A 25,286-nucleotide genomic window follows, 5' to 3' on the forward strand; every position below is an offset into this window, starting at 1 on the left:
TTATTTTATTTTTATTTTTTATTGAAACAATTGATTATATTTGTAGGGTACGGAGTAGACTATTGGTAGTAGTGTACAATATTAATGCTCAAATCATGATAATTAGCATATTAGTCATTGCAAAACTTAATCATTCTTTGTGTTCATTAACCAATTTCTCCATTACGCCCCTCCCCCTCTACCTTTCTCACCTCTAGTAACCACAGTTCTGTTCTCTCATTCGGAAATTTCAAGGCATTATTGTGATTGTTTTCTCTCTTTCTTTCTATTTTTTAGCTCCCACTTAAGAGTGAGGACATGTGGTGTTTTTCTTTCTGTGCCTGGCTTATTTCTCTTAATTGTCTCCAAGCTCATACATGTTACTGCAAATGACAGAATTTTATTCGTTTTTCTATGGCTGGGTAACATTCCATTGTGTGTGTGGGTGTGTGTGTGTGTGTGTGTGTGTGTGTGTGTGTGTGTATGTCATATTTTCCTAAGCCCGTCATCCATTGATGCACATTTGGGTTGGTTTCATGTTTTTGCTATTGTAAATAGAGCTGCAATGGACATGGGGGTGCAGGTATCCCATCAACATGATGATTTCCATTCCTTTGGCTATACATGCAGCAGTGGGATTGCTTGATCATATGGTAGTTTTATCTGTAGCAGTGTGAGGAACCTCCATACTGTTTTCCACAATGACTGCACCAACTTATAGTCCCACCAACAGCGTAGAAGAGGTCCCCTTTCTCTGACTCCTTGCCAACATTTGTTATTCTCTGTCTTTTTGATAATGGCGAGTCTAACTGAGGTGAAATGTTTTCTCAGTGTAGTTTTGACTTGTATTTCCCTGATGTTGGGTAATGTTGAGCCTTTTTTCATGTACTTGTTGCCCACTCGTATATCTTCCTTTGCGAAATATCTGTTTAGCTCCTTTACCCATTTTTAAATTGGATTACTTGCTTTTTTACTGTGTAGCTTGAGTTTCCTGTATATTCTGGATATTACTTCCTTGTTGGATGTATAGTTTGCAAATATTTTCTCCCAGTCTGTCGGTGGTCTTTTTTGCTCTGTTTATTGTTTCTTTGCTGTACAGAAGCCTTTTACTGTCATAAACCCCCCATTTGTTTATTTTATCTTTTGTTGCTTAGGTTTTGGGGGTCTTATTCAAAAAGTCTTTGCCCAATTCTACTTCCTGATGTGTTTCCCCTATGTTTTCTTCTAAGCGTTTTATAGTTTAGAGTCTTACATTAAGTCTTTAATTCATTTTAAGTAGACTTTAGTATAAGGTGAGAGATATGAGTCTACTTTCATTTTTGTACATATGGATGTCCAGTTTTTCCAGAACCGTTTATTAAAGAGGCTATCCTTTCTCCAATGTGTGATCTTTGTGCCTTTTTAAAGATCAGTTGGCTATAAGTACATGAATTTACTTCTGGGTTCTCTAATCTGTTCTGTTCGTCCATGTGTTTGGTTTTTTGCCAGTACCATGCTGTTTTGTTTACTGTGGCTTTGTAGTATAATTTGAAATCAGGAAGTGTAATGCCTTTGGCTTTATTTATTTAGTTTTTCTCAGGATTGTTTTGGCTATTTGGGGTTTCTTATTGTTCCATATAATGTTAGGTTTTTGTTTTTTTTTCTATTTCTGTGAAAAATATCTTTGGTATTTTGATGGGGATCACATTAAATCTGTAGATGACTTTGAGTAGTATGGACTTTTTTTTTTTTTTTTTTTTTTTTGTCTTTTTCATGACCGGCACTCAGCCAGTGAGCGCACTGGCCATTCCTATATAGGATCCGAACCCACAGCGGGAGCGTCACCGCGCTCCCAGCGCCGCACTCTCCCGAGTGCACCACGGGCTCGGCCTGAGTAGTATGGACATTTTCACATTAATTCTTCCAATCATTGAGCATGGAATGTCTTTCCATATTTTAGTGTTCTCTTAAATGTCTTTTTCTTATTAGCATATTGATTACAATACTTACAAATCATAATTATACTTTATGCCCCTTACCCGATCAATCAATACCCAATCCACCTCCCTCCCTCCCCCCATCTCTAATATTCTTAGGTTTGTTCTCTCCTTCCTAAAGTTTGATGTATTATTGTGGTCTTTTCTTCCTTCCTTCCTTCATCTCCCTCCCTCCCTCCCTCACACCCTCCCTCCTTCCCTTCTTCTCTCTCTCTCTTTCTCTCTCTCGCTCTCATTTCTTAGCACCCAATTATGAATGAGGACATGTGTTATTTATCCTTCTATGTCTGGCTTTTTTCCTTTAAGATAATTTTCTCCAGGTTCATCCATGCTGTTGCAAATGGCAGAATTTCATTCTTTTTATGGCTGTGTAGTTTTCCATTTTGTATACATACCACATTTTCCTTATCCAGTTGTCCATCAATGGACATTTAGTTTTGTTCCATATTTTGACTATTGTAAATAGAGTGGTGATGAACATGGGAGTTCAGTTGTTCCTTCAACATGATAATTTCCATTCCTTCAAGTATATACCTTGCAGTGGGATTGCTGGATCATTTGGGAGTTCTACCTGTTATTTGAGAAAACTCTCTAATGTTTTCCATGAGGGCTGTATTAATTTAAAGTCCCACCAACAGTGTAGAATAGCTCCCCTATCCCTACATCCTCACCAGCATTTGTTATTCTCAGTCTTTTTAATAATGGCCAGTCTAACTGCAGTGAGATATCTCAATGTGGTTTTGATTTGCATTTCCCTGATTATTAGTGATATTGAGCATTTTTTCATTTACATGTTGGTCATTTATATGTCTTTCTTTGAAAAATGTCTCTTCATCTTCTTTATCCATTTTTAATTGGATCCTTTTTGTTTGTTTTGTTTTGTTTTTTACTGCAAAGTTATTCGAGTTCCTTGTATACTCTGGATATTAATCCCTTATTTGATGTATAGTTTGCAAATATTTTTATCCTATTCTGTAGGTTATCTTTCCACTCTGTTGATTGTTTCCTTTGTGGTGCAGAAGCTTTTTAGTTTAATATAGACCCATTTGTTTGTTTTTCATTGTTTGTGCTTTTAGGGTCTTATTCATAATGTCTCTGCTCAGTCCTACTTTCTGAAGTATTTCCCCTATGTTTTCCTTTAGTAGTTTTATAGTTTCAGGTTTTATATTTAAATTTTTAATCCATTTTGTGTTGATTTTGATATATTATGAGAAGTAAAAGTCCAGTTTCATTCTTCTGCATATGGATGTCCAATTTTTCCTGGCACCATTTATTGAAGAGGCAATCTTTTCCCCATTGTATGTTATTTTTGCTTTGGTCAAAGATCAGTTGGCTATAAGTATGTGGGCTGATTCCTGGGTTTATAATCTGTTCCATTGATCCAAGTGTCTGTTTTTATGCCAGTACCTTGCTGTTTTGGTTAGAATAGCTTTGTAATATAATTTGAAGTCTGGTAGTATTATGCTTCCAGCTTTATTTATTTATTTATTTATTTGTTTGTTTGTTTGTTTGTTTGTTTGTTTGTTTTTGCTCGATATTTATTTCTCTATTCAGGGTCTTTTTATTGTTCCATATGAATGTTAGCATTGTTTTTTCTATTTATGTGAAGAATGTCATTGGTATTTTGATGGAGACTGCATTGAATCTGTAGATTGCTTTGGGTGGTATGGACATTTTCATTATGCTAATTTTTCCAATTCAAGAGCATGGAATCTCTTTCCATCTTTTTGTGTCCTCTTTAATTTCTTTCAGTAATGGTTTACAGTTCTCATTGTAGAGGTCTTTCCCCTCCTTGGTTAAATTGATTCCTAGTTATTTTACTTTTGGTAACTATTGTAAACAGCACTGTTTTCTTGATTTCTTTTTATGTTAGTTTGTTGTTAGTGCATAAAAACATTACTGATTTTGCCTATTGATTTTGTATCCTGCAACTTAACTGAAATCATTTATCAGTTCTAGGAGTCTTTTGGTACAGTCTTTAGGTTTTTCTATATATAGGATCATGTCATCTGCAAACAAGTACAGTTTGACTTTGCCTTTTCTGATTTGGTAGCCCTTTATTTTTTTGTCTTGCCAGTTTGCTCTGGCAAGTGCCTCCAATACTGTGTTAAGTAGGAGTGGTGATAATGAGCATCCTTATCTTTTTCTTGTTCTTAAAGGGGAAGCTTTCAGCTTTTCCCCATCAGGATGATATTGGCAGTAGGTTTGTCATAGATGGCATGTATTGTTTTTAAATACTTCCCTTCTATATTTAATTTGTTGACAGTCTTTATCATGAGGGGATGTTGAGTTGTGTCTGATGCTTTTGCTGGGTCTATTGAGATAATCATATAGTTTTTGCTGTTGATTTGGTTGATATGGTGTATCACATTTAATGACTTGTGTATGTTGAACCACCCATGTATCCCTGGGATGAATCCCATTTGATCATGATGAATAATTTATTTGATGTGCTCTTGTATTCTGTTTGTTAATATTTTGTTAAGTATTTTTGCATCTAAGTTCATCAAGGATATTGGTCTGTAGTTTTCATTTTTTGTTGTGTCTTTGTCTGGCTTTGATATCAGGGTAATGCTGGCCTCATAGAATGAGTTTGGGAGAATGGCATCTTTTTCCATTTTTGGAATAGTTTGAAGATAATTGGTATTAATTCCTTTTTAAAGGTTTGGTAGAACTTAATTGTAAAGCCATTTTGTCCTGGGATTTTCATTTTTGAGAAACTGCTGATTACTGCTACAATCTTTTTGCTTGTTATTGCTCTCTTCAGGCTTTCTGTTTCTTCTCGATTTAGTCTTTGTACTTTGCATGTGTCCAGAAATTTATTTATTTCCTCCAGGTTTGCAAGTTTGTTGATATTTAGTTGACTAACTACTCTTTGTATTTCTGTGATACCAGTTGTAATGTCTCCATTTTCATTTCTGATTTTTATTAAACAGGACTTTTCTCTTGATTTTTTTAGTTAGACTAACTAATGGTTTGTCTATTTTGTTTAACTTCTTTAAAAAACTTCTTGTTTTGTTAATCTTTCATATCATATTTTTGGTCTCTCTTTTATTTAGTTCTGCTCTAATCTTTATTATTTCTTTCCACCTACTAATTTGGGGGTTGGATTATTCTTGTTTATCTAGTTCTTTGAAGTGTGACATTCAGCTGTTTATTTGGAGAGTTTCTATTCTTTTGATGTAAGCATTTATTGCAACAAATTCCTCCCTTATTACTGAGAACTTTAAATTAAAATGATTCTTTTTGGCTTGACTATGGGAGTCATAAAAAAATCAGGATACAGAAAGCAGAGTGACTTCAGCTGGGCAGCAATTGAATGGTTTCAGTGGAAAGCTGATGTCATGTTTCCCATTTATATTATATTTTCATCATCCACTAAGTTCTACAAATCTTGTTTTGAAAATTAAAATTCTTAGATGTGTTAATGATAAAATCTCTTTAGAGCTTTAGCGATTCTATAATGTTCATATGTGAAAGCATGAAGGTGTGGATTGGCTCGACCTTTTCTCCCAATTTTGAAATACTAGAATTCCTTGATGATTCAAGGAAGTAATTTTAAAGAACAGCTTTTCATCAAAGAGGCTAAACACCTTGATATGCTTATGAAACTTGATGGTTTACAACATGCTTTCTTGTAATGATCTTCCTCAACTTCTGTCTTAGTCCATTAGGGCTCCTGAAAACAATGCCACAGACTGTGTGGCTTAAACAACAGCAATTTCTCTCCAACAGTTCTGGAGTCTGGAAGTCCAAGATCAAGGTGCAGGCTGTTCCTCGCTTGTAGGTGGCAGCTTCACATGATGGGGGAGGGAGGGAGGTAAAGAGAGGGAGGGGGGAGAGAGAGAGAGAGAGAGAGAGAGAGAGAGAGAGAGATTCCTCTTCTGTCTGTTCCTCTTCTCATGAGGACACCACCCTGTTGGCTCAGGGGCCACCTTTATGACCTCATCTAACCTTAGTTATCTCCTAAAGGACTTGTCTCCAGATGTCATCATGTTGGGGGTTAGGACTTCAACATGTGAATTTTAGGGGACACAATTCAGTCCATTGCATCTTCCTACATAGCACACATATTATAATCCTCATTTTCCAGATGCAGAAACTAAATTTTAGAGAGATTTAAATGGCTAGGCCAAATTTAGAGATTGCATAGAGCAAATATCTAAGTAAACATCATTTGGCTTAGCCAGATAATAGGCTCTTCACGTTCTATTAAACAAATATTAAGTATGTTTATGGTATAATTTTTTCTTATCTGTCCTACTAAGAATGTTAGTCCAGGTTTTTGATGTGGATTAACTCATTTTGCCACAGGGATAAGTTTCTTGATATTTTCTTTGAAATATCAATAATGTTTCAGGATGTCTCAGGATGTCTTCAAGAGATTTATAAGTGAATGAACTTACAGATTTAAAATGTCATTATTTGGCAAAGTCTATCAAGGCAGAAACCAACTTGTTTCTTCTCTAAATATATTTTCTCTGATTTATATTTGTCTGTTCTCAGTAAGACTCAAATGCTTATATTAATAGCCGAAATGGAAAAACCTATATGTGTATTTTCAGAAATTCCATATTATAGAGTTCCCTGGGTAACGTGAGAGATAAGTACATTTTCTCATCTTCCATTGCTCAGAAAAGCTCTCTTAGGGGCATGAGTCACATTACTGTGTTAGGGAGAGGATCAGTGGACCGGTGGTTTCCTTCCTCCCAATTCCCTCACTACACCTTGAACATAGAAGAAATTTCATGTTTATTGGTGAGTGAATGAATGAGCCCTCTCTCTTTTTTGCCAGTTCACACTCTTCATGAGGCACTTACTGACTTAGAAAGTCAACTCTCTGCATTTCTAGGAAAGAAACTGTATCCTCCTCACACGTAGGAGTGTCCCCTCCCCTCCTCTATAGAAGATGCCCTTGGAAACCCTCTGTCCCCACAATGTGATTTATTTTTTTCATCTTTATTGAGGTATAATTGACAAATAAAAGTTGTATATAAAGTGTACAATGTGACAACTTGATAGAAGTATATGTTGTGACATGATTACCACAATCCAGCTAATTAATTATCCCTCACCTCCCACAGTCACCTTGTTGTGTGTGCGTGTGTTGAGGACAGGTAAGATCTACCTTCTCAGCAGATTTCTAGTATACAGTACAGTGTGATTAACTATAGTCACACTGCTGTCATTAGATCTGCAGAACTTGTTCATCCTGCATAACTGGAAGTTTGTATGTCTGACCAGCATCTCCCATTCCTGCCTCCCTAGCCCCTGGTAACCACCATCTACTCTCTGTGTCTGCAAGCTCGACTTCTTTCACGTTCCACATATAAATGAGTTCACACAGTATCTATTTTTCTGTGCCTGGCTTATATCACATAACATAATGCCCTCCAGGTTCACCCCTGTTGTTGCAAATGACAGGATTCCCTTCTTTTGAAGACTGAATAATATTCCATTGTGGATACATACCACATTTATTTGTTCATCTGTTGATGGACACATAGGTTATTTCTGTATCTAGGGAACTGTGAATAGTTCTGCAATGGACATGGTGTAAAGTCGCATCTGCTGCGGCCGTCCTTTGGTATAGTGTGTAATGTCAACTGTTCCTGGAATTTCAGATGAATACTGAGAGTATGATTGTAGAAGGAGCCCATGGGACACATGTCACAGGAGTGAGTTTGACTCTGCTGCTCACCGGTCTCTTTCATTTGGAATACAGCCTAGGACAAGGAGAGGTCAAAATGATGGCTCTGAACCTAAAGTTCCTGAAATGCAGCTCTTTTTCTGATTATGACTATATAAATATTTAATCAGTTAAAAGTGGTGTATGTGCAAAAAATCTCAAAATAGTAAAGTCAATTAAATGTTACTTAATTTGTAGGCACTTTAAAGTAAATGTATTTGTTATAATATTTGGCTTCTTTAATTCGAGTTTGCAATACATTCATTCCTAATAATAAAATTGCAGTGCATTTTACAGGCTGTGGAAGACACGCATGAGTGTGAGGCAGGTTTTCTCATCAGCCCACTGTTTCTGTGCCTGTTCGCCCATGAGCGAGCCTTGTGAGTAGGACCAGCGCCCTGTGGTGCCCCCGCTCCATGGCGGAGGCCCTGTCCCTTCTGCCATCTCCTGTCCTGGCTGTGCAGACAACGGCTTTTTTTTTTTTTTAGAGCCATTCAGCCTGAAAGTGCTTGTGTTTTTACTTTAAAAAAAAAAAAAAAAAAAACAGGGTCAATTTTGTTTTTCCTACCACATCTGCCCACTTCAGTGGATACGTTACAGTTCCTTTAGCCCAAGGCCACCCTGCTCATGCCCTCTCAGCATCTGGCTGCCCGACCCTTGTCCCCTTGCTGCTAGATGATAATTGCTTCAGTCAGTTCAGACCACAACAGAACGCACATGCGTGATTTGGTGTGTGAGAGACTTGGAGATTTTGGCCATTTCAGTAGCCATCTGAGAAAGTGCTGTACTGTCAGCTTTTCACCACCACCTACATTTAAGTATCATGAGGGATCTGAGGTCAAAGGGCATTAAAAATTGATTACTTATAAATTAATAATGGTCACTTAACAACTGGCCTGAATGTGACTGAACTTGGTGGGGACACGTGGTGAAGAGGCGGCCTGCTCTGGGATTAGTGATAAGAGACCAACTTTGAAACAAACCTGGGCACACACACGGCTTCACTGAACTACCCTGGAGAACGTGGGCTGGTCGTGCCCCTCGCTGGAGCCTTGGCTCCTTGCAGGCAAACACGGGGGTGATGTGACGATCTTGCAGGAATTTTAAATGAATTTCAAGCAATGCATGAAATAGGGCCTCATTGAATCGATATCTTTGTTTCCGTATGTGTCGCACCACAGATCCAAGGTTTGTGATAGTGTCGTGACCATAGTGTGTAGGCAACGTTGCTTTGGAAATGTATGTTAACAATTATTTAAGTTTAAATTCAGAAGTTGTCTGTACATCTTGCATTCACTTTCTGATGGTGTATTTTAATCTAAACTTGGTTTGTTTTCTACAATTTTTTAAAGCACAGAACTGTGACACTTCGCAGACAGCCTGTTGGCGGCTTGGGCCTGAGCATAAAGGTATGAGCATGCTTTTTTCCACTGCCTGCTCTTCCTTTTCAAAGCACGTTTTCAGCGTGAATCATGGTAACTGTGCTTCCTTCTGGTGGCTGTGTCTTTCAGGGGGGTGCCGAGCACAACGTCCCTGTCGTCATATCAAAAATATTCAAAGACCAAGCAGGTAAAAATAGCCAAAATGATCTGTGTATGTATCAGAACTGTTTGCGAGATAGCAGATTATTTAAAATGACAAAAATTAGCACATATTTATTTTGCCTGAGCATTTGAACTTCCCTTTTATTTTTGTGGCTGTGCCTTGTTTCAAAGGACGCTTTTTATCTCCTGATAAGATGCTGCCCTTTTTCATTTCTGCTGATCCTACAAGCCCTTAAGAGAGATACTCATTTAGTGTTTGACATCAAGTTTCCCTCTAAAGAGACTGATGATTCAGGGGTTTGAACATGGAGTTTCTTGCGGTATCTTAAAAAATTGAGAAGAATTAAACATGCATGAAGAACTCAGAGTGTTCACTAAAGTCTCTGTTACAAAAGCCTCTGCAAAAGAGGGTGGCATACCTGCTGCCGAATCACATTAGAACGCTCAGGAGTGGGTCCAGAGGGAAGCCGAGAATGCCCCTGTTCAGTAGCTGGCAACTGGCATGAATTCATTAACTGCCACCTCACTCTGCCACAGGGAGCACTGGTTGCAGGACGAAAAATCACAAGATGACTGTCACATATCGAGAGGTCACTATGTGCAGCAGCAGACAGTGAGGGTGGGTTTGTGGCCACATATTCCAGCACTGGGCAGGTTGCTTTTCACACGAGAGGGAGGTTTTCTGATATAATAAGATGACTTTGTTCACTGGCATAGCCCCGTCTAACTGGCATAGGCCCCAGCCTCCCATGGCCAGCCTCCTCCACCTGCTCTGCGTGCTCTGCCATCTCGCCGGTCCCCAGCCTGCTCCTGGACTTGTAGCTCAGGGGACTTATCCCACATTGTCTGAGCAAGGGGGACGCCTGAGTGTGCACACTGGTGTGAGGGCCACTAACTTACGTGCTTGCGGCCAGCACTGGGAAAGGATGTGAGGCTGGGCCCCAGACATGAGCGCGTGAACCTCAGACTGAAACGCACAGTGTGACCGCAGCCACCAGCCTGTGTTCCCCAGCGCTCCGTCAAAGTGCAGGCTTGAGTGAAGAGTGTGGGATAATCTCACACTTTCTCTTAAAATGTTCTTACTTTTTCACCTAATTGCACCCAAACCTTAAGCCCAGTGCAGAGGGGACACACTGAGAGCCAGGTGGTTCCTGGGCTGGGGAGTCCCGCAGGCGTTAGTGACCGGGCAGGGTCTGCGGACACGCTGCCCTCAGAACCGCCGTGCCTGTGGCAGAAGCTTCCGGACGTAACATTTTGCTGTGGGGGCGGTTTAAACAAAGCCTGTGACAGGCAGGATTATATTTGTTCAGGGGCTGAGAGCCAAGAATCCCGTACGCCAGCTGTCTTCCTCTGCCTCAGAGCAGAGGGGCCCTCATCACTCAGCAGCTAGGAGAGAACACGAGGGCAGGACACCCCTTGGTGGTGGTGTTCTTGGTAGCTCCGAAGAATTGAAGTTTTATAAGAAAATGGTTTCAGCTGTGACCATAGATAGCAGGAACGGTGGAAGAGCTCGGCAGGTCCGTGAATCAAATGACGATTCTTTTTGAGGTTTCTCAAGTATTTCAAAGTAAACACTATGATTAAACTGGACTAAAGCATTTCTGTTGTATGTAACAAGTGTTATGATTGTGGAATCGAATGGCTGTGCAGAAGCTGCGTTCTGCAGTACATTCAAAGTAAAATCCTGCCAGGAAGAGATAAAGCCATCCCTAACTGCGGCAGGCACGTGTCATTACTTGTGCAGTGCTGTGAACCGTCCGAGTGACTGATTAGCAACTGGAAGAAGAGTCACTCAGTGCATTTATGGTTCTGTAATCTTTCTGAGCATCGCCAGTTATTTTTCAGTTGTGTATTTTTTTTTTTTTTTAATTTTTGGATATGAATACAAGTCTCAGAAAAGAAAAAGAACAGGGGAGTAAGATTAACAAACAGGTAACAGATACAAATTAACAAAGGAGTTTTTGCTCAATTCAGAAAGAAAACCTGTTTTGTCTGTAGATGGGTTAGCAGCTCGAGGAAACCACGCACTGCACAGCGTGACTGTCAGTGTGAGAGGACCTGGCAGGGGGCCGCTGTCCCCACACCTGGGCAGCCACGGCAGGGTGGACGTGGTCAGAGAAACTGGGACCAGTAGGTTCCAAACGTCCCTTCTGGAGAGTCAGAACATGCTGATACAGCTCTCTTCCGAAGCTGGACATTTTTTTCTCCAGCTGCCTGGAAGCCTCACAAGTCGCAGCACGAAGTCACTCTCTGTTCCAAGCCTGCTCCCACTCTCATCATCAGTACTGTCGCCTCACCAGTCCTCCTGCAGTGCGCCCTGTCACTTTGCCCCCCCCCCCCCCACCATCACTCAACATGTTTCCTCGAGATAAACCGGTCGCACTTCTCCTTGCTCCAACTCTCTCCCCACAGGGAGCCATTGCATGTGCCATGGCCAGAGCAAGAGTGTTTCAGAGACACATTTCTTCATTCTTCATTGTATGCATGTTCTACACCAATAACTCCCTGCAGAGTCTTGCACAAAATGCCTCAACGGCATGGGAGCTTTTGGAGGTCAGGGACTTGGTCTCATCTAGTCTGTCTCTTCAGCATATGTCACAGGACAGTGCTTTACAGTCACGGGGAGCCTCTGGGCTGTCCTGAGTCTCTTGTGTGACACTGACATAAGAGTCTGGCATCAGGATCAAGTGGACAGGAGATATTGTGGGACTCAGCATGCCAGAGCCCATGGAGACCCAGAGTTCAGGAGACAGAGCTTGAGAGCATTGTGTATACACCTAGTACCCAGGTATGAAAACATTGAGTGTACACTCAATACCTAGGCATGAAAGCATGGAGTGTACCCTCAATACCTAGGCATGAAAGCATGGAGTGTACACCCAATACCCAGGTGTGAAAGCATGGAGTGTACACCCAAGACCCAGGTATGAAAGCATGGAGTGTACACCCAATACCCAGGTATGAAAGCATGGAGTGTACATCCAATACCCTGGCATGAAAGCATGGAGTGTACACCCAATACCCAGGTATGAAAGCATGGAGTGTACACCCAATACCCAGGTATGAAAACGTGGAGTGTATACCCAATACCCAGGTATGAAAGCATGGAGTGTACACCCAATACCCAGGTATGAAAGCATGGAGTGTACACCCAATACCCAGGTATGAAAACATGGAGCACACACCCATTACCCAGGTGTGAAAACGTGGAGTGTTTACCAATTACCCATGTGAAAGCATAGAGCATGCACACATTACCTAGTTATGAAAGAATGAAGCATATACCCATTACCTTGGTATAAAAGCAGCAAACACATACCCATTACCCAGGCATGGAAGCAGGTAGCATATACCCATTACCCACAAGCACAGAGTAATCAATAGTTTAGGATTTAGACAAGAAGATCAAAAGCTAAGATCATTAATTGGAACTAGGAGCACCTGCTGATCCTGAGAGAAACTGTTTTCAGCATTCCATGGTCTCAAATACTCTTCTTGACTTGCATGGGTGTATAACTATCCCCAGATAAAAGGCTTAGGTATGTGGGAAGGACTCCCCAGCTCTCATTTTCCTACTATGTAAGCCAGTGCACTTGGTTAGTCTGAGGTTCCACCTGACTCATAGTTAGTAATGGGGTGGTTGTAAACTGTTAGATCAAAGCAGAAAACAAAAACATTAATTTACTTTTTTATACATGAATTTCAACGTCTTCCGTTTCTTAACTATATCAAATCATGTTCCACCTGATCACTTCAAACTTCATAAACACCAGACAAACCATTCATGAATACTGTGATTACAGCCATTGGCTCATTCATTCATTCGTCCATTCAGATAACAAGTATTCACAGAGCTCTGTATGTGAAGCATTGTCCTTGATGCTGAGAGCAGAGTAGGGAAAAAAGGTTAATTTCTTGCCTTCATAGAATTCACACTGTAGTGGAAAAAGACAGTCAACAAAGATACAAATGCAATCATAATGCATCAGGTCTGGACAGTACTATGGAGAAAAGTATAGTAAAAGGTTAGCTACTACTTTCTGTGTTCCAGGCATCAGTCGCATGACCTTGAACCCACCCTGTGAGATGAGGACCATTACTAGCATCCCCATTTTACAGATGAGGACACTGAGGCAGGGAGACATTAAAGAGATCTCCCAAGGACACCCACATGCGAATGCCGGGTGAGCACGCAGCCGGCATGCAGTCTGTCCTACTGCGCTCCCTTCCAAAACGTTAGTGAAGGATCAGCGTGATGCACCTGAGATATCTATTTGTATTCTTTACCCGGTTTTGCTCATTTCTCAGGATACTGCTCTGCCTAGGGTGCTATTGCCGGGGGCTGAGTGCTATCACTTTGATAACTTCCTGCAAAAGTAGTAGTGAGTTATTCAATCAAAAAAAGAAGCACGTAAACTCCTCAGACCAGCTGGGGTGTGAGGCCTGGGTTACTGAGGATCTAAATGGAAATGCGGTCAAATTAATTTGAAGACAAACCCTTCGTATCAAGCTTCCTTTCTGTGCCTTGACTTCCTGTGTTAAGTGAGTGGACGTTCCGTGTGCACGTGTCTGCCTGAGCTCTAGGTCTCTGTGTGTGTGCACCCCTGGGAAGAGCACTGGACAAAGGAGGACACACTTGCCAGCCCTGCCCGAGCACGGTCACTTTGTCACCTTGTCAGCCTGTATGGCCTGACGTGCTGGCCTCAGGAAGCCCGTGGGTTCAGCTCCAGGCAGGCTGTGTCTGGCTGTGATGTGCACTCAGTTCCTGGTGACTTGAGGACACAGGGGTTTTCTTTCTCACTTGGCAGGAAATCTGGTGGTTGGTGGTGTCGCGCAGATCCCTATGCCTTTCCATCCTCTGCTGAGCCATCCTCAGTGTGGGGTTTTGTCCTCGTGATTGCTGTGGCGTATTTGCAAAATGGTGGCTGTATTTCAAGATAATGTGTCTTCGTTCCAGAAAGGAAAAAAGGGAAATGTGGGGGACACCGCGTGGTGGAAGGGAAGCCTTTGCCGTATTTATTTTTTCCTTTGCATCTCGCTAACCAGGTGGGTGCCCAAGTTCACCCTCAGAATAGTTAAGGACATGCTCTCCATGGTTGTTTAGACCACCTCGTTCTGTCCCCCGATTCCACTGAGACCAGCACACTGCCGTCCCCAGCAGTGCCCCCGGCCAGGATCTGCCATCAGCATAGGGGGTGTGGCAGTAGCGGGCAGCACGGGATGGTCCTCCTTGTGCTTTGTCACTGCCAGTTGTGCCAGCCAGAGCCACATTTCCTGGAAGACGCAGATCTGGTCTGTTTATCTCGCTCTGCTCCTAAGACACTTGACGAATCCTTATTCTGGTGCATACCATGAGCCCTTCTCACAGAGGCAGAATGGGACAAGTGTCGGCCTCCCCTCCTGGAGGTGTGGTATCAGCACCTGCTGTGGTCTCTTTCCTCAGGTGGGGAACGACTTGAGGGACCGAACCTGGGAGCTTGGGACACATGGTGAACTCGGTGCAAGGGAGAGAGCAGCTGACACACGGAGCTAGAAAATGACTTCTGTTGGGGCTTCCAAATTCACACTGGTGTTCTTCTAAGTCCCTGTACTATTTGTCACACCAACGTCTCCTAAAGTATGTAGTGTAAACTAAAACTGTGGTTTTTTACTCTAATGGTTAGTCCGTCATGAATGGTTATTAGCTGGGAAAAATCTTATAAATAATGTGATAAGATTCTCCTTATTCAGATTGGAAAACTGCAACATCCCACGTGACAAACCTGTGAGCGTCAGTCAGGCCCCTGAGATTATGATCATTTACCTTGGGAAGAAATGTCTACAATTTTATGGGAAATGCCGATACATTTTTTTTTTCTAATGGTACCACAAAGAAAGGTGGAGGTCAGTGGAAGTGGAGCAGCGTGTAGACCCAGGACACGCAGAGTCCACACAACCTTCCTATAACTCTGGCTCTGGTCTTCTTCCCCCTCTCTTCTTATTTCTTTCTGCACTTGTTAAATGCCATGTGGGGAGGAAAACCAGAGGCAAATAATGGAGCATGTATCTGTCCTTGTCTGTCTGTCTATCTATCCATCATCTCTCTCTTCATCTATTTCATATTTTCAAAATTTGTGTGAGTTAGTGTGTCTTTGTGTGCTTGCATAGGTGTAAATCTACACGTAAACTCATCATTTATATATATACATGTGTGTGTGTGTGTGTGTGTGTGTGTGTGTATCCCAAATATATTTTTCTTAAATGGCCTAGGGCATATGTCATCAAATGTAATATTTTTCTTCATAAACTGAATGAAGTTTATATATCTCTTAAATTAAGGTACAGAGTAAAGTTGTTTTTGCCAAAAAATACACACAATGTAATGTGCTAAACTCTATATCAGGAATGTAAGTAAACTTTCCAGGTCAGTAAGGAAAGATCAGCAGGTGGATGTGGGAAGTCTACACAAAGTGACCTTGGAATTGTGAAGGGTAATTCCAAGAAAGTCTTTGTCCTATTTTGACTTCAGTTGTCTCATTGTAGAATGAAGTTCTGGATTAGACTGCCCCAAAGCTCCCTTTCAGTGATGCGCTTGAGATATGCTGAGATGCTGGACAGGGTAGCCGGCCAAGCCTGGGTCCTCCAGGCATCACAAGACTCTCAGGAGCTTTGTACACATTTTACCAGGGAATTCTGTTTGAAAAGCAGGTGAATGCTGGTCCTGAATGGTTATGTCTTCTGTTTCATGAGAAGCCTGGTCCCGTGAAGACTGAAGGTCAGTCCATGTGGCCCTGTGGGAGGTCAGGGGTGCACAGAACTGCTACTGGAACTGTCTTGATACAGTTCTGGGGCTGACCAGACCAAAAAATAGAAGAAAGGGCAGTTAATTCTACCTACAAGGAGTGTTTCATTTAAATAAGTGAAGGAGTCTTTCTCATACCAGCCGGCTCCTCGGAATATGAGTGGCCCCAGAGATGTTGTTTCACAAGGAGGAATTACATAGAACTGAGAAGCGCACTACTTGGTTTTCATCTTACAGTATAGTGGAGAAGTCCTGTTGCATCACTGTGACTTCTGAACCAGTCAGCCCTCAGTGCGAGGATTCAGTTCTGATGAGGTCGAGCTTGGCCCCTGAGACACTTAAATCCTGAGGTGCTTCTCCCCTCAATTCTCAGGGATGCTCAGTGTGGTATCTTGGGTGCACCTGCCACGCCCATCTGTTCAGGCACAGAGCACTCGCACCCATCAAGATACCCACCAGTGTAGCTCAGCAGTCACGCCAGGCACTGAGAATCGCACTGACACACGTGCACACCACCGTGGGCAACAGGATTTCATACCATTCTATAGCGGTGACTACACAGATTATTAGAATCAGATTATTTTTGTATGAGTGTAGTTTTAATGCTGAGAATGCAGACTTCTTATTTATATTCACACTCTTTGGACGTAATTTTTCTACATGGCCCTGCTACCCCCTTGGCCAGAAACCACTGAGGTCTGTCTCTTGACTGCACCAGCATGCAGTCACTCAGGCCATCTCAAAGCTGTTGGGACCATCCTGCCAGTCTGTGATCGTGCCCTTTCTCCCAGCCATGCTTGTCTCCTCTCTGGTCTGATTCAGGCTCCCCAAATCTTCCCTCTCCTACAGAGGCTCTGCCTGCTCTGCTCATTTATCAACATCCCAGTTAGAATGCAAACCTGGTCGCACCTCATCTGTGAGGCTTCTCACATTGTTCTGCAATAAATACATAGTGGATGCACATACTCGATCGCACACACGCACACACACGCACATCGAGCATGAGGTGTTCCCAGTCAATGACATTTTATGTTTTTGAAAAGCAGAAGCAGTATTGCATAATTCCATAATCCTCTTTTTATTATTTAGCATAGTAGCTTTCTATTAGTGATTGAATAGCTTGTACTTTATAAATGAGAGGAAGAATGGAGAGTTTCTCTATAATTAAATGAAATTTAAATGTGCCTTTTCTAATGTGGTAAAATCTTAAGAACAAAAAATAAAGAAAAACTATGTACAATATGAAAACAATGAGCGACAAGAAACGTGTAAGGCAACAAGAAGTTAGACAGGAGTTAGAAATCATCATCTTGAGAGGAATTCCTTTCATTGGTATTTTGTAGCATAAAAATAATTTCCATTTTCACTGGATTTTCATGAAAACTGTGTAAAATAGACAAGCTATGTATGATTGTTCATGCACTTTTGATAGGTCAGGAAATAAACAGAGAAACAATGGCTTCCCAGGTTTATAATGCTGAGAAAGGGCAATTTCATTATAAACAGATTTTTGTCTCAAAATTCAGTTCTTCCTACTACAGCATGCGATATCATTATGTACTAATAAAATTTATGCACAAACACAGTTCAATTCAATTAATTATGTGAGTAAATAATAATTTATCTTAATAATTTAATAAATAAATAATAATGTTTCAATAAGAATTTGGATAGGCCTGAACACTGTACCTAATTTGATGCCTGTATTCAGGAGATAAATGGGACAATTAGAAAATACCCAGAAAGGGCCGAGCCCGTGGCGCACTCGGGAGAGTGTGGCGCTGGGAGCACAGTGACGCTCCCACCGTGGGTTTGGATCCTATATAGGAATGGCTGGTGCACTCACTGGCTGAGTACTGGTCACGAAAATGACAAAAAAAAAAAAAAAAAAAGAAATAAAAAAAGAAAATACCCAGAAACTGAATCCAAAAGGAGATTGGGGAGGGAGGTAATTTGTGCCATTAAAAAGGGCAGAAAGAATCAGAAGTATTCAGTCTTTTCTATGGGGAACACTCATTGCTAAGTGTAAGTAAATATTCTCAATAGATGATCAGTTCTTATAAAGGAAGTGCCTACATTGCAGCTTGAATGTCAGGTTGGAATCGGGGCTTGCTCTATTATTTATAAAGATGCTTGCATATTGACACAGTATAACCATATATATATTATATTATATATTACACTGAGGAGGGAAAAAGTGAAAAAAAAAAAAAAAAACGCTGTCCAGAAGCTCCCAACTTGGGTCTCCACAGAGCCTCAGCTGTAGTATGATTTTGTCCGAATCATTTCACTTTCTTACACTACAGCCTGACACCTGTGACAGTGGGAAACATAAGACTTCTCATGTCAACCTCACAGAGCTTTTGAGCCTGGCGTGATGTGATTTACACGCAGGTCCCCGAGACCCCACCCCACTTTATATTCTTCTCTAAAATGTTCTCCTGTTATTAATGTCTTACTGCCATGAGCATGTCATCATTATAGCAGATTAATAATTAAGGTATTTTTGTGCTCAAGGTACTTCATTTATTTTGCTGAATTTAATATTTCCCCATAATACTTAAATTTCTCCTCTGATTCCATCCCTTCCATTTAATACTAACTTATGTATCTTTATTTTAATGTTGAAATCCTTGTGACCGGCCCTATTACACACCCCAGCAAAATCGATGACAGGAGCAGAGTGTCCACCTCAGAGCTGTGAGATTGAAACATCTGACGACCTTTTTACAGAGTTGAGTACTTCACGGTTCTGTCCCGCGGGGGTCTTGCTTTCCAGACCTAGGGCTCTACCTCTGCTGCTAATCATGCCTGCTGTGTTGCAGGATCGTCCCTCTCTCTGCTGTAAAGGAAAAGGCTTTTGAAATTTAAAATGTTTTAAAAATTTTCAGGCTGTGTGCGCACACTGATAAATAAGTCAGTCGCTATCTTTTATTTATTTTTTTCTGGAGGTCTGTAAATGTTTGATAGCGACCTATTTCAGATGGTGCAGCCTGGGTCTGGCTGAATTTGTGTAGAGATAGATTGTGAGAAACCTCTTCTCACCTTGGGATGTGTGGATGTGGAGTCAGATCTGGGATTTTTAGGTCAAACTTTCCTTACTCTGCTCTCTGTAACAAACCAAAATCTGCTTTTCGTCTCCATTAGTTTGCCATAGGAGTGCAGTCCCTTGTATAGTCAGAGGTACAGCAAACTGAATGAAGGGCATTTCGATATTACTTCTTTATCGTTAATGAATCTATGGAAAGTAAACTTTTAAAGCTATCAGAGTAAATAGAAGTTGTCAAGGATGATAAAAATTGACTTCGTAGCTGAGTGAGAGATGTTGAAAATTCACAGAGAATTACAAGATGTACCAAAAGCTCTGAAATACACATGTTACCCGTTGCGGGTTTAATTTAAATTCTGTGTTGCAGGAGCCTTCATCTCCAGGAGCTGACTGGTAAGAAGTAGAGGGTGAACTGGCATGCTGTCAGGCGGCTGTTTACTTTCAAAGGATTCACTTGATGGTACAATTAAGAAAGCAGGTTTTTGAAAGAAAGAAGGAAACCTGGTTGTTATTGCTACAGAAAATGTCTGAGAATCTTTCCTCACAAATCCTCTTCCAAATGTCTGAAATTCTTTAAATTATTTCGAGAATTTAAATGTCCCTCTTACCAGTCACAAATAATCTCCCAGGGCCACATGGAAAGAAGGGGAGACAGTCCCTGTCCACATTTCTGGGTACTAACATTTAATCCTTACATCCTTTGAGCTAGATAAAATCCCTCTTGTACAAGGGCATTCATTGAAGTTTGGAGAGGTCTAGAAATGTTAAAAGGGTAGAATTTGGGAAATGAACTCAGTTCAATATTCAAACTTCCGTGTCCCTCTGGGTAGTTGTGAGGCCGCTCAGCACCTGCTCTCTGGCCGGTGCTGATTTCACTGGGACCTTTGCAGAGTGAGGGGACAGCTGGTCCCTGTTCTGGATGACTCTGATGGAAACAATATTAGTTTTCCTTTTCACTTGAAACAGTATTGAGCTAAGGTGATGATGAAAATTCATGACTAAGAGAGGGCAGTCAACATAGATGACTGTAGGAGTAAATGAATATGGGTGGACAAAGATCTCAGAGCTATGGTGCGTGTGTGACGTGCACTAAATGACGCCAGGGGTAGTGGGCTCTTAGGGATTTCTTTTTGAGAAGCAGAGCTAGTGAATGTTACGTAATTGTAAGCTCATATAATTTTTCTCTCTCATTCACTGCAGTATTGAAAATGCACGTGAACATTGTATCACTATGACCTCATTAGAAAGATAAGTGTGTAAAAGCTGCACAAGAAGAACAGTGTGAAACTAGCAGATGTTGAGGTCAGGAAGCTCCAGCTTATACAGAACTATCAAGAGTCAGGGGAGGCTCTGGCATGTGGTTCCTTTTCATAAAATTTCATGAAAACACACCAAGGACAATTGCATCTTTCTCTGACAACTCCAAAGCCACTTCAGGATTTTGCAAAGCCTCAGGCTGATTATTACAGAGACATCATTGCAGAGTATAGACCATGGCAGGTATCAGGGATATAATAACATATTGTTATTTATTGTTTAATTTTAATATAAACAACTTTTACTATTATTATTTATTTTCTCTTTCTCATACACACTGTGGATCTGAATGTAACCTTGTATTGTGGAAGCTGCCTTCTTTCAACATGCCTCGCAGTATAATGATTACCTGCTTCACACATTTACTTGTATTTTTTTTCATTATTTCTGTTTCATTTATGTGATGCCATCATCTACATATGCACAGCACAGAAGTAGTGAGTGTTTGGGGCATGATTACATGTCTGGCTCCCTCTGCTTCTCTCCAACCCTTATTTTCTAATTTTAATTAAAAAAAAAATAAAAGACTCGTGTGTGTGTGTGTGTGTGTGTGTGTGTGTGTGTGTGTGAGTGTGTGTGTGTGTGTACGTGTGTGTACGTGTGTGTGTGTGAGTGTGTGTGAGTGTGTGTGTGTGTGTGTGTGTGTGTGTGTATCTCCATTGCTGTGATATCACCGTATGACGAAAGGTGAAAGGTGTGTTGGAAAACAGGACTTCTCTTTGGGATTTGGACTGACGACAGGTTCTGCACTGGACATGAGCATGGGCTGGATGTTGCTTCTCTTCTGATGCTGGTGACTGTCAGCATGACAAGAGTAGTCAAGGAATGACCAGTCTGTGTCCATTTCACAGCCACTTGGTGTCACTCTGACAGTCTAGTTGATTTTTAAAGAATGAAATCTACATTTTGATCTGGGAACTGCCATGAAATAATTCAGGTTATGGTTAGGAAACAGTTACTAATCTACTTCCGGCAGTGGAGGGGGTTAAGCCCAGTAAGAATGCGTGTGCAGCTTTTCCATTTTCAGAGAAAGCTACCTTTTCTATGTGTTTGACTTATGCAGTAGGGAGTCTGCCTTTAATAAACCACATGGACACTTTGCAGGCTATTTCTGGAAAGTACCAAAAGTGAAATGAGACTATTTGTCCTTGTGATCAACTGAAGGATTTGCTACTCATCCATTCATTTTTCTACATTTTCTAAAAAAATAATTTCCAAGAAGACTGTACACATGCTTCTAATTTTTTAGCTCCTTTGCAGAATATCACAGTTTGACAACTGCTTTGTAATGTCATGGAAATTTACCAAGTCTTTATGAGAAATCATGAGATGAAGTGTATGTCTGGTCATTCTGCAGAGAAAAGCGTTCAAACTGATTGTCCACTGTGATATGTTGTTTCACTTACGTAAGGATCTACAACATTTTCTGACAATTCCTTCCCAGAGAAACATGTTTCTTCTCGTCGATAGAAATATAAAACTGAGTAAACTGGGCATTGAAAACGAACAATTTCAGTTATCTGCCAAAACATCGAGCTGAGCCTAAAGGTCAGGGTTGTATCTTCATTACTTTAGCTTCAGATGTGCTATTTGCCATTCTAATCAGTTCTAAATATTCCAATTTTTAAACTTAGCAATCATATTATGTGCGCATTATTTATGGTGTTTTACCTCTAATGCTTTTGGAAGGGTTGAAAGCCACGTGGAAACCCTTACTGTCTGGTTGTCGTGGAGGTGGGTGGAGCTGGTGTGATACGTTTGCAGCTGATCTGTGGACTCGACCCTGCAGATGATGAAACTCACCGCCAAGTTTATTAAGACTGGTTAATGAGGCTTCTCATTTTCATTGATAGAGTGCCTTTACACAACTCTTTTATATGTTGTAACACGTCTTTATATCATTTACTGCATAAATTTCTTGAAAGTGGGTGGCCACATGGTTGTAATTGAAAGTACTTGGGGCCATCAACTTACATTTACAAGGAGAAAGAAAGTCTATTTCTTATTGGTTGAAAAGCTCCTGATAATAAGAGTTACAGGAAAAAGAACCCATACATCAAATTCTTGGCCAGGAAATTTAAAAATTGTATGTGCATGTCTTATCTTTGGCACTACTGCTACTAGACAATGTGAACAATGGAAGTATTTCTGAGTCTGTAGGACTTATGGGTTCCTTTACTGTTTCTCTTCAGTAAACAAGCTGTCACTGATAATGGACATTGGCATCCCAAATCCATGGATAAAATTCATTGGGAGCCATTTGTTGAGTGGCAACATAATTTTTGCATTATGTTTCTACACATTCTGAAAATAAACTCACAATTTAAAAAGAGCAATATATTTTTCTCAGTTGAGTAAAACTAACCCAAATATAGTAATAATTAATTTCATAAGGAGAAATTTCAATTCGTTCTTTTTGATTAATGGTATCTTACAGAATGAAAGCATTTTAAGAAATGGCAATTACAGTTTTGTTTTGTTTTTTGATATTCAGATTCTGCCAGCTGGGCTGGTGGGAGCTCCATTTAAGATGACCCCTCTGTCTTCCTCTGTCTGTCCCTTACCCCATGGAAACATATTACTCTGTGTAGAAAAATGTTCCAGGACCTCTTTTTTGGAGCTACCCAAGAAAGTTTTATGCCTGACTCACAAAACATGTATTATTTCTATCTAAGAAGCTCGATGTCCTGTGTGGGGGTACATAGTGAGAGATTAAAGTCTGCATTCGAGAAGCATTTCACACAGCTGTTCACAAGTCGGTCACCACCGGTACTCTGCAGAGTTAAAGAAATTCCACTGAAAAGTGAGCAGTCCACACGGAGCATACCAATTTAGGTCTTTCGTTTTCCACAGATGGGTAAATCTTGCAAACGATCAATACTATAATATTGTTTCTAAATTTGTTTTACAAAATGTTAATTAAAACGAATTTAGCTACTTTTCTGTTTAATCAAGTAAAAGAAAGTATATTGAAATAGTGTTTGTAATCGTATGAACAACAGGAGCCCAGCGTGGACAAGGTGGGGTCTTGGGCCAATGCCCTGCTAGGGAGGAGCAGTCGGCTCCCTGGCAGGTTGCTGTGGATTGTACTAAAATTATTATAAAGCATTTCAGTCTGTTAAGACTGTATAAGCATCTGTTGGATGTATTCTCCAGTTAACTTCCTCAAGTTAATTTTAATTAGCAGATGGAGTTTTGACTGGCAGCTCTTGGGGACCGTCGTGAGCTAGTGGTTCTTGGTAGCGATGTCTGGTTGCTGGAGGGTAGGTCCTCCCTCCTCCAGTAGCATATAAGAAGCAGCAATTTAAGCTGCACAGCATGTTCAGGAATTCCATCCAGCCTCTCTGGCCTGCCCACGTGACGTCCAGGTGTGACTTGTGCTCAGGCTTCAAGTTTCTTTGGGGAAATCCATTTGTCTTCCATTTTATCAGAACATCTGTTTTAGTAACATTATTGGAATCTACATATCTGTAAAGTGAGCTGTTTCGAAAATGGTCGTCAACGTGGGACACAATATGAATTTGCCTCCATGTGAAATTCCAAAGAGAATGCAGCAACAATCATGCTCTTCAAGTTCACACATTCCTGACAGTCCAGTTTAAACCATTTACTAAATCCTTTTCTCTTGAGCTCTTCACTTGATGTGAAAACATTTTGTTCATTTTCATCTACTTTCTAGACTTACAGCTTCCCTCTGAATTGTCATATACAGATATTCTCTTACTCATTTTAATAGTCTGTTCCATAGTGTTTAACAAAACAATTCATTTAATTCTAAAACTACATAAGGATTCAGAAACCTTAATTTAATAATGAACTTAAAGTTGATTTAATTGGATAGTCTCCTAATGTAATACATATTTTGACATTTTATCTTGGGATTTAGACCAGGTTGATATAAGTGACAGTTCCCAAGAATACAAGTGGGGATGTTCTGTGTAAACACATGCTCCTTTCTGAGCACCTTGGAATTGAGTTTGCAGAGTGGATAGTTTCAGAAGACTCAAACTGCTATTGTTTTAATACCATGCAAACTATCTGGAAAGAAAAAAATTCCTCTTGACGACGGCCTCAGAAATGGTATATTTTTATATGGAAATATATATGGTTAATTAAAGAGAGATCGTAGGCAAGTTTCTGCTATGTTTTGTCAGATACTCTTTTACCCACATACATGGGCCATAGATGAACCATAGCTGGATTTGCAGGTTGTCTGTTCCAGAGGTCAGGGAAGGAGGGATTGAGGGAGGGCAGTTGGAGCTGTACTCACACGGTCACCTGCTCTTTTGTGTGGGAGATAAACATGCCTTACCGTGGGGTCATTTTGTGGATTAAATGAGTCAATGCATATGAAGAACCATGAAAGGTGAATGACATACAAGAAATGCTCAACAATTTTTAGTCATTATTAGTCCAAATAAATAATAAAATACAACTTATTTAATATTAAGACTGGGTAAAAAGTATTATCATTTTATAATGTTACCCAGATATATATGTGAGTGAATATTTAACAAAAATGTCTGAATTTCACAAATACTAATTAATTTGCCGGAAGGAATGAGTTATGCCTATTATAACATAATTGTGTCGTGAACCACGATTGCATTGCCTTCACATAACTTCAAATAACACCATAGGTAAAAGCAATTACTTTATCTTGAAAAGACAAGTATAGCAAATAGAAAATATTACCTTATTATAGCTTTTTTGCACAAATTTGAATATTTATGTAGATTAAAATACACATGCTCTATTTTATTTTATATTATAATCTAATGGCAGTATTATCACAGTAATGAACTAGAATCATTTTTCAACTGAAATCCACAAACCTAGGCTAATCTAACCAAGTAGTTAATTTTATTCAAGAGTATTATTTAAAATTTCAAATTAAAATTAAACTTTCATGATTTTATTTTTTCACTTATTTTACTTCTTTTTACTTTTT

At 40.3% G+C, this 25,286-nt stretch overlaps 1 protein-coding gene across 1 annotated transcript in view; it reads left to right on the forward strand.

Annotated features, from left to right (window-relative positions):
* Nucleotides 1–25,286, forward strand: part of SNTG2 (syntrophin gamma 2) — a 264,787-nt gene that overhangs the window by 13,515 nt on the left and 225,986 nt on the right. Inside the window, exons 3-4 of the mRNA XM_063078807.1 lie at nucleotides 8,997–9,053; nucleotides 9,156–9,213. Of these exons, the coding sequence (XP_062934877.1) occupies nucleotides 8,997–9,053; nucleotides 9,156–9,213 (115 nt within the window). The remainder of the gene's footprint in view (nucleotides 1–8,996; nucleotides 9,054–9,155; nucleotides 9,214–25,286) is intronic.

Source organism: Cynocephalus volans, chromosome 14, assembly GCF_027409185.1.
Source record: "Cynocephalus volans isolate mCynVol1 chromosome 14, mCynVol1.pri, whole genome shotgun sequence".
Taxonomy (NCBI): domain Eukaryota; kingdom Metazoa; phylum Chordata; class Mammalia; order Dermoptera; family Cynocephalidae; genus Cynocephalus; species Cynocephalus volans.